Here is a 10,884-nt window from a genome sequence, read left to right as displayed (position 1 = left end):
CCCATAGTACTGTTCACTTTAACGAAAAATCACATTTTTACACTAAAAAGTCAATCCTGGTACTATTCACTTTAACCTTTATTTTGTCCATATCATTAAAACTCAAAATTTTCAAACTCTTTTCATTAGTTTTTCCTTAAAAGAATTGTTACAATTTAATTATTATTTAATTCGTAGTTCTTGTTATGAATTAATTTGTGCACCATAGTTATTCCGCTGCGTATTCGATAAATTTTATGTAAGATTTTGTTACACGATGTATTGTGTAATCAGTTCCAAATAATTTTAATTTTATTTTCCACCATATCTTGGTTGAATTTATTTCTAAAGCTAAAATATGGCTCACATCCTAACTCGTGAATAATCGACATTTTATCCCCTAAGTTAAATGCTATTAAGGATAACAATGTTTCCATGTTGTAGTTGGTTATATTATTAAAGGAGTTTTTTGCTTTTTTAAAAAAAATTAATTATCTTTGTTGTAATACTATGCTTTTGTCTTGTATTTGAAACAATTTATTAGAATTAAACAATCGTTTTATTTTCAAAGCATAAAATATATATATATATATATATATATATATATATGTATGTATTTGTGCATAGTACTTGCTCTTGCTCTTGCAATTTTCAAACTGGTAGAGTTACACAGAAACAAGTCCTATCAGGGTGAATATCAAGGGCAACTTACATGTCCTTACTCTTGTACTCTTGCCTTCTACCAACCGGTAGACATGCTCTAAGAGAGGGGAAAGAGAGGGAAAGAGAGAGAGGTGGACGCCACAAGAAACTGCCACATAGGAAGAAAAAAAATGGTTATCAATGTTGGTGCGTGGGCTACGGGCATAGGTGTGCAAAGATGTCAAAAATCCATGTGGGAGCTGTAGACACCACTTACACGATTATTTTTATGTGAGTCTGATGGTTTTGTCCTTTTTACATTAAATTTTAAATCATTTTTATTAAATAAAAGTTTAATATGATTTTTAATTTAAAAAAATTGACCGAAGCTTTTTTAATTAGGGGCTTTTAAATTCAAGTAAAAAAATATAGAGTGTTTTTAGGAGTGAGTCTAATTATCTAATTATATGCTTTTATTTCTTTTATACTCATTTTATTTTTTCTAAAAATGTTAAATATCAATTAAAATCTTCTAATATTATGCAATTTCCAACTCCAAAATATCTAATTAATATCTTATAACAAAAAAAAACTAATATACTAACATAAATCTATCTGCAAAACATTCTACCATAACTCAAGTAACAAATATATCACTGTATATTATACCCATTAGTGAGATATGAAACCTAAAAATAAAAAAAATAAAAAAAAAATAAAAATAAAAATAAAAAATAAAAAAACCTACAAGCAAGACACATTAGTTTGTGCTACGTTGATTATAAAAAATAATCAGTTATATAAGTAGATAAATATAATTAACCTGTGATATATGTTGATTATAAAAATTAAAAATAGAATCTATAAACGGGGTTTAAAGCAGGAGCAAGAAGAAGAAATAACAAAAAAAAAAAAATATAAAATAATAATAATAAAATAATTAAGAAGAAATTTAATTTTTATAATAAATCTTATCACTGAAGAGATAATTATTAATAAAATAAAAGGTAATTTAGTTAAAGGTCAATAAAAAAAATTACTATTAAGCCATATGTCAATGACTGTTTTGGACTTAATCAATGATATATTTTTATTAATCATGCATAGGTTAATGATGAATGCCACATAGGCTTTAAGTCCTTATAAATAGTTAGAATTTGACTATTCTATCATTCACTCTCTCTTTCTCTCTCTATAAATGTTATATGGGCTTAAGCTATTACAAATATGGATTTAGATCATCTCCGAATCAATTTGTGGAGATCTTCCGAGCCGATGGATCTCATCCATTGATACAAATCCAATGGCCAAAATCTCTTATCCTTCCTCTTTTCCTCTCAACTCTCCTCTTTCTCCCTCACTTCGAAGCTCTCAACCTCGAACCACCAACCCCTCAAATTCCAAATTAAATTCAACCCCACCTCAAAATCAGCCCCAACACTACCGAAACCCACCCAACCCAAAAGTCACAACCACCAATTGCAAGTCTCTCACTTTACCCTCTCCAAAATCAACCCCACCACCACCACATCCCTCAGTTGCAAGTCCCTTGACCTTAAAATCTCAGGTGATGTTAATGAAACAACAAAGAGAGGGGTCGTGCAAACCAATGTTTTTTTGTTGCAAAGATCTTTTTCATAACTATGGAAGAATTAGAGTGAGAGAAATCTCAAAGATGAAGAAGAAGAAAGAGATGACAAATAAAAAACTAAAATAGTAAAGTGTAGTGAAAAAACAAATTAGACTTGGAGCACAAATGACCTGCAATTGAATTTGGGGTTTGTTAACAACGATGGGGTATGGAGGTGCGAGGGAGAAATAGGAGTTGAGGGGGAAGAGAGGCGGGGGAAGAGGATTAGGCCGTTGGATTTCTATTCCTATAGAGTTGATCTTGAGAGGATCTGAATCCAATAAATAGTTAGAATATGTATATTCTATCACTTTCTCTTGCCCTACGTTTACATGAAAGAGTCTACTCAAGCCAAAAAAAAAAGGCACCAGGAAACAGACGATGCATTGCAGTGTTCAAATCCAAATGTAAAAAAAATACAAAACCAGGAAACGGACATTGCATTGCAGTGTTCGAACCTAATTGTGAAAAAACAGAACCAGGAAACGAACACTGCATTATAGTTTCAAAATATAAATGTAAAAAACAGAGCTAGGAAATGGATATTGCATTACAGTGTCTAAATCTAAATGTAAAATCAGGAGTTGCGTGAGGTGTGAAGTGTAGGAGACGTATGAGTGATGGAAAAAATATAACCAGGAAACGGACACTGTAACGCAGCGTCTGAATCCAAAAGTGAAAAACAAAATCAGGAAACGGACACTGCATTGCAATGTCTGAATCTAAATGTACAAAGGAACATGTAGGAGGCGTGTGAGTGATGAAAAAAACGAAACCAATAAATGGACACTGCAACTCAGTGTCTGAATCCAAATGTAAAAAACAGAATCAAGAAGACATTGCATATAGTGTCTGATCTGTATCGATTTATTCCAAATATAAAACTAAAAGAAAGAGAGTGTTAGTTGAAGTAGGTGTCAGTTGTAGTTGCAGATTTTATAATTTTGTTTATTTTAGATGCATTTAGGTATCACAATACATGATTGACCTATTTATAATTAACATTAATATTGCTGATTTATTGTTAATATTGTAACTTTTTATTGATTTTTCACAAAATTACCCCTAAAATAAATTTTAAATTTTAAATTAAATTTATTTTAATAAATTGAAATTCGTACTATTGGTTCAAAAAATTAGAGTTATATCAAGTTTCCTAAAACGAACTTAAAAATCTTCAGTCTCCCCTTATCCGCAAAATTCCCGAACATTCATTCATCAATCAAATCATGTGTTACGGTCAGCAAACACCCCTCTCCAGAGACACCCCGACTCCACCACGCCCCGTCCGACAGCCGAACGAGAACGCGGTGGTGGTCGCAGATCTTCTCGGCCGCCTTGCCCAGACGGAGGCGCGGCTGGAGCGAGCCAGGGCTCGTGAGGCGGAGCTCAGCCGCCGATTGGACGACATGAAACGGTTCGTCTCCGTCATGAAGATCCTCGAAACGTTCCTCAAACGACGCTTCCGCGAGCGACAGGAATACGAATCTCGCCTCTTCTCTCCCTCTCCCCTCTCGTCAGGGAAATAATAAAAAATCATAATTTTTAACACTTGATGTGCCTTCCATTGTAATTCTAAAACCCCTTTGGGGGGTGTTAATTTAACGGCTCTGAATTTATTATCCGGCCCTTTTATGCATGTATTATACCAAATTACCATCAATGGAATGCTGATTATTCGAAATTAATCACATGCTATTCTGCTAATGGTGCTTTTGACAGAGTAATTACCGCTGTATTATAACCGCAGGAAGAGTTTTGATCTTCCAAAATTAACCAAAGGGCTACATTGAACGTTACCGTTTTACATTGATCTGAGGTTCTGATACAGTGGAGTACAAGAAATATTGTATGTATGGTTCATGTTAATCGAGTAGAGCTGCGAAATCTAGCTACAGAAACGTTTACGCTGTGCGCTGTGCGCTGTGCGCTGTGCGATATCTCCCAGATTTAGATTTAATCATCTGAAAGCAGTGGTTGCAAGCTCTTTTGGAGAAATGCCGACATCTTTGCAGTGGCGGCGCGCCCTCGTTCTAAACTGTGAAGATAGTCGTCCACTGGAAAAATATAGAGTGAGAACCCGATTAGATCAAGCATCGTAAATCTTACCAACACAACCAAAATAGCATAAAACACCTGGAAATTTCCTATATCGATAGATTAGAAAGGGGAGATGAAGAGCGGTAAACACCTGACATTGCGCCCTGGGTAACCGAGGTGATGATCCCATGCTCCATGGGTTCACCTCCCACCTGTAATCCTCCTTCTGGAAGGGTTGTGAGAGAGTTTGGGAAGACCAAATATGCAAACGCCTTCATTTTCTGCGTCACAAATTCAAACCCCATTAAGGAAGGAGAATTATGTAGTGCCAAAGAACGTGACTCCCTTGGCTCACCAGGTAAGGTATGGGTTGGAGGCGTAGCGAGTCATAGTTCAAGGTATTACCAACATAGAGAATAACAAATACACACAAACTCAAACATCTCACATACGGAGATTGATGTGTCGTCAAAGAATGCCCCTTACTCTTGGCTCACCAGGTTCAGGGGGGTTGAGGTTGGAGTAAGAGTAACATAGGTTCAACTTATACTAACATAATTACATTTATTGCGTGCACACATTTAGATATGAAAACAATTCGACTTCTATAACTCCAGTAAGATTACAGCATGGTGCCTGTTATCTTTAGTCCAACAACACGAAGCATTTCATGGCACAAAACAAAACTACAGCTCTGCAGATGTAATGTAGGCATGCATGTGTGAATCGACCCCCCCTTTTATTGCTTAAAGAAGCCATAGAATTTTGGAGTATAATCTAAAATGCAATTAGATGTTTACAGAGATACGAACGAAGAAAAACCTGCTCTTCCAGCTTGCTGGGGTCCAATACGACGTATCCGCTCTCTGCCAGGCAACAACATATAGCAACTGCAAAAAGCATAAAAACATCTCAGGACATATTCATCAAACGTAGGATAGAAGACCAAAACATAGGTCTCATTTACCAGCAAGATGTTTTAGAGGAGCCCCAGCATCAACAAGGGCAGCACACGCTGCATTTATGGCACATGGCAGAAGCTACACAAGTAGTTGTTAAGGTACTTCTACTTGTATCAACATGTAAAAGAAGATAACAAACAAGGGTGTAGCTTACACATTCTTGGATATGTGAAAATGTCAAACATGATATCTAAATGCCTAGAGGTTATTCACCACCGAAAAAAAATACTTGTCCCTTGTGCAGTATGGAACTTTATGTAACACACAGAGAATAACGGCACTACCAGCACCCCGCAAGGTTATATAAAGATATTTATTTTTCCAGGGCCAAACAGAAATAATGAAAGAATACACTGGAAATAAGGACATTCAATGAATGTCAAACTGGAGCTCCCAATTAGCCTATTAAAATTGCTAAACTTCTAAGGTACAAAAAATGAAAAACACTGAAGGATACAGAACCATCATCATTGACAACCTGCAGCAGAAACATAATGTTTTTAAATAAAAGGATGATTACTTAACATAGTTGTAAACAAGTTAATAACACATAACCCAAGGAAACTGAAGAAGTATTCGGTGACTCAGTTACTGTGCATATAAGAAGGTCAATTCGCATACATGAAGATACATAAGAGATGGGAAACTACATTACTAGATGGACATAACTTCGAACAAAATCGGCATTTAGAAAAGGGAGACTACACTAAGTATACTGGTTTTACATAACAATTCATCTTACGGGTTGGAAAAACTACCGCCACCAGGTTGTTTGGTATCCTGCTTGAATCCAATTTTTGGTTTTGAAACTAATGAGTACTAAGTAAGTTAGCTACATTCATCATTTTTGACAACAACAAAATTGGATCCAAGAAGGATACCAAACAGGCCCTACATAATGCACAACTTATAATCGACAGATGCATTTCCATGCACAAGCTCAAAAGCCAAACCACAGTTACACTTCCTGGAAACTTTTACCTGTCTATGTAAAAGGGCCAATGCCCATTTTTACTACCACAAGCCCCTTAAAACTCCTAAACTTTGACCTATCCTTAAAGTGATCCACTACTTGACTCTGCAAAACAACGCCTAAGATTCAGCCACGAAGTTTTTCATTTAATAAAATTGCCTCACCTGAACAATGACCGAGGTTGTGGTATTTGGGTTTAGAGTCAGTATGCAGATGCTTTGCAAGGTTCTCTTCAATATCATCTCATATTCCCTCTCCAATTTTCCTATATAATGCAAAAAAGGTTCAAAATAGACGGAAATAACAGGATTCGCCCCCACTCTACGTACCCATTGTCCAGTCCAGAGGAAGTATAGTAGCGGCAAAAACTCACCACTCTGGCCTGTTTTAGGTTTCCAAATAACCTCAATGCAAGCTTTTTCGGGATTTTCATTCTTCTTTGTTCCTGCTTTAGGTCCATAAACTGCAGCCAGAACTTTCGTATCTCCTATCAAAACCAACAAAACAAACCTAAACATAAATACCAATATCAATCAAAAGCACCGATAAGAAGATGAAATTTCATATTTTTGCCAAAATAACCAGAAATCAAATCTCAATCGCTCAATTTATCAAAATTAACAATCAAATGTTTGACGACATACTGAAAATCTGATCATTTCAGCTAATGGCCACATTGAAAATACAGAAAATGTATGTGGATTTGAGGTGAAGTAAGAACCTTGAGTCCAACTTGCAGAGCCGTGAGCGCGGTTGAGGACGCCGCGAGAACAAGCCAATGGTCTCAACTGGTTTGGCGTGCGTCCGTCGACTCTGTCAATTTCCATTGTCTTTGGCTGTTAAAATTAACGAAATTGATACTTCCGAGAGGCAAAATAGCTGAGATACAAAAGCGATACTGATAGATGTGAAAAATTGTAGCCGAAGCTGAAGAAGGGTGGCAAAAGTTGGAGTTCCGTTCAAGGGGTTTTGGGAATGGCCGTTAGGGCTTTTGAGGGTCAATTTTGACTTTGTACTCTTCCTGTGTTTGATTTTGGTCAACTACGAATATAGTTTTAATTTAGGGTAAAATACAAAAAATTACCTCAATTATTGGTGTCACGACATTTTCATACCTCATCTTTTAAAATTGACAATGTCATATCTCATCTTACGAATTTGTGCTAGTGTCAGACCTCCGTCAGTTTTTCTGTTAATTTCTCAGTTAAATGTTGACGTGGCCCGACACATGTCCCACTCACTAATCCAATTCGATTAAAAAATAATAAAATATATTTTTAATAATTAAATATTCAAAAATTAAAAATATATATATTAAATCTCTCTCACTCTCTCCTCTCTCTCTCCCCCTTTTCTCGCCTCTCTCCTCTGCAACCCAAAACCCCTTCCCACCCGTCCTCCACCACCCCTTTCTCCATCATCACCACTGCCGTCACCTCAACCACCACGAATTTCCGCTGCGCTGTCATCAAGTCATCCGCAAGCTCCGAAATCGACATGGTGCAAAACAAGCAGGGCATATACATGCCAAAGTAGAAGAAAGTCGTGATCTTGTGGGACTTGGACAATAGACCCCCTTGCAGGCCACCGTACCAGGCGACGATGGCGCTAAAACAGCTAGCCCAACGCATCGGCGAGGTTTTGAGTTTTGGGTTTGGGGAAGACAGGAGGGGGAAGAAAGGGTGAGGGGTGGATTTGGTTTTGGGGAATGGCGTCGGTTTTGAATAAAAAGGTAAATCAATGGCGGTAGAAGCAGAAGACAAAGAAGGTTGAGAACGAGGGCTTCATGGCGAAGAAGATGAGGGAGACCCAGTCCAAAGTAGGAGAGTACGCATTGGGGAGAAGATCATGCAATACGAATCCCGATCCGGGTTGGATGTCACTGGATGAGCCTCTGGCTTCTTGGGACAAGTATTTGGGTCTGAGAGCCCCTCACCCGAGGCTAACCCCGATGGTTTCGGTTATGGAAGAGAGCTGGGAGAGGAGTCCAGGCGGCTCAGCTCGGACCAAAGACTATTACAATTCGCAGCGACAACGAAGCTTTGAACGGCCAAGTTTCGATCGATCCGCAATGGCGGAGGTTGATGAGCTGAAGTTGGGATCAAATGCTAGATTCTCCCCTGCCACTTCAGAGTTGTTCTATGGGGCCTAGCTGTTGATTACTGAGAAATAATTGATGAGTTATATGGGTTTGAATTCGAAGTTGAAGTCTGTTGAAGATGATGAGCGTGCGGAGAAAGGCGACGGCGTTGAGATTAGCTCTGAACCTATTTGCAAAAATGTGGTCTGGAGATCTCAACGACGCTGTTCCACTACATCATCTTCTTTGATTACTCCGCCTCCCTCATTCTGCCACCCTCGATCTGCACCTGGACGCCCAAAACGATGGCGTCGACCTGAACTCAGATTGGGAACAGGTCTGATTTGGGACGAAGTCCGAGTCTATGGGGTAGTGGGGGGGGGGGGACATGGGTCAATAGGCAAGAGTTTGGGTGGGAAGGGGTTTTGGGTCTTCTAGGATGCAGAGAAGAGAGAGAGACAAGAAAGGGTGGAAGGGAGGAGAAAGAGAGAGAGATTTTATATATATATATATATTTTTTTTTCTTTTTTTTAATTTTTGAATATTTAATTATTTTTTAATCCAGTTGGATTAGTGAGTGGAACACATGGCAGGCCACGTCAGCATTTAACAGAGAATTAACAGAAAAACTGACGGAGCTCTGACATTGGCACAAATTCGTAAAATGAGGTATGACATTGTCAATTTTTAAAATGAGGTATGAAAGTGTCGTGACACCAATAGTTGAGATAATTTTTTGTACTTTACCCTTTTATTTATTTATTTATTCCTTTCTTATAAACAAACGTTATTATCTCCACTAATAGAGAAAATATAAGATCTTTCACTTATAAGTGAGAAAGAATACAATTAGACCGTAATACTAAATGACAACTACGAAGATAGTTTATATTCCTTTTCAAACAAAAAAATGTATATGGTTTATGAAGCACAAACGTAGAAATACACATCAGATTGTGTTAAGTTCCATTAAAAATAGGATTTGTATTTTTTATTCAAAGTTTAAGTGCTACTTAAAATTAAAGGAAAATTTCTTGACCGTAGCTCCTGTCTTTGGTTTTGGGGTCAACAGCAATCCTCTTGAAAATCATTTTTCGTCTCTTTTCTCTCACTTTCCGTTTACCTTATTTGGTGTTGAATTGTCGTGTGAAAACTGTAGTCATCTTTTGGCCAACACACACAGTTATCACAAGGTTTTTGGATCAAGTTATCACCTTCGATATAGGTTTGAAGCAATAAGCCATGTAAGATGTCAAATTGTGTCAGGATCGAGTTTAGTCAGTACAACATTTTGGGGTTAGCTGGTGCAATGAGGCAACTTTTGGATGTTTGAAGGATGTGGAGCGGCGACATGATTTTGTCCTTTTATTTTGTTTCTGTTTAGTAATTTGCAGGAATTGTCTTGGAGTTTAGTTTGATTTCTCTATCTGGAGAGTTTGCTAGTATGATTGCTCTCTCTCTAGGAGAGTGCTTGATTTTAATTTTCATTTTGATGTGCTTCCTCTTTTGGATCTATGTGTGAAGGGTGGAGCGGTTGATTTGCTGGATCTACTTTATTTGGTGTTTGGGATCGTGGTGGTGATTAGCTGATGTGATCGACCTATGGGCATACTCCCTGTCCCAATTTATGTTTGAGATATTGTTCTCACTCGATCTCCCAGTAATATGAAGTTTAATAGTTATTGATAAGTGTAATAGTGTTGCTCCCAATGAGCTTATATGAATGTTTTAAGTCTGCTCATTGTTTTGTGATGCTTTATTGTAATATTTTTAGATCAAGTTTGCAAGGACCCTTTTGGGATGAGTTCCTTACGATATGTATTTGTAATGCATTTCTTATTCATGAATGAAATATCGTACTCTTCTTAAAAATAAAAAAAAAACAAAAACATAAAAAGTGCTTCTTAAAAATTATTTGAAATTTTTTTTTCTTAAATAAGTAAAATGCTTCTATGATTTAGAAATATAGTCTGTTTATGCCAAACGCATTCACATGTACTTTTGGTTGTCAAAAATATTTTTAATTATTTAGTATGATAATTATTGATTTTTTTTTTTCACTTATAAATGAAAGATTTTAAATTTGATTCTTGTAAATGATAAGTATGAATCTCACGCGTAGCAGCTGGATATTTTGCGACACTGACAAACTCGCTGGCCCTGGAAGAAGAGAGAGAGGGTATGAGTATAATTTATCAACCTATCTGTTGTAAAATCGACGGTGTGTGTGCAGTGGAATAAATAAAATAAGACACAAAATTTACGATGTTCCTCTACAGTCAGTGTGACTGGAGTACGTCCTCGGGCAGCAGTGATGCTTTCATTATAATTTGGAATAATAGGAGTACAAAGATAACTCTATATATTATCTCCTCTCCTCTTCCTCTCTTTCTTTTTCTGCTCTCTGCATTCAAAGCATACGGAGTGCTCTATTTATAGAGCAACTCCAAGCACACAATATAATCTCCACATATCAATATTCTGCCAAGGTTTTCAACACTTTGGCAATGTTTTCAATGTTGTGGCAGGTATTCAATACTGTGGGCATTCATTACCCACTAGTATTTTCAACACTCCC

At 37.0% G+C, this 10,884-nt stretch overlaps 1 protein-coding gene across 1 annotated transcript; it reads right to left on the bottom strand.

Annotated features, from left to right (window-relative positions):
* Nucleotides 1-3,971: 3,971 nt before the first annotated feature.
* On the bottom strand, nucleotides 3,972-7,192 carry LOC137744686 (exosome complex exonuclease RRP46 homolog). The gene is made up of 8 exons (XM_068484460.1): nucleotides 6,948-7,192; nucleotides 6,600-6,713; nucleotides 6,391-6,491; nucleotides 5,711-5,731; nucleotides 5,259-5,331; nucleotides 5,114-5,181; nucleotides 4,443-4,572; nucleotides 3,972-4,308 (listed from the first exon to the last, which is right to left on the bottom strand). The coding sequence occupies exons 1-8, from the start codon at nucleotides 7,051-7,053 to the stop codon at nucleotides 4,208-4,210; spliced, it is 714 nt and encodes a 237-aa protein (XP_068340561.1). The 5' UTR covers nucleotides 7,054-7,192; the 3' UTR covers nucleotides 3,972-4,207.
* Nucleotides 7,193-10,884: the final 3,692 nt, after the last annotated feature.

The sequence above is a fragment of the Pyrus communis genome, chromosome 1 (assembly GCF_963583255.1).
Source record: "Pyrus communis chromosome 1, drPyrComm1.1, whole genome shotgun sequence".
Taxonomy (NCBI): Eukaryota; Viridiplantae; Streptophyta; class Magnoliopsida; order Rosales; family Rosaceae; genus Pyrus; species Pyrus communis.
The sequence above is the reverse complement of the archived record's forward strand: the minus strand, read 5'-3'. Positions and strand labels throughout refer to the sequence as shown.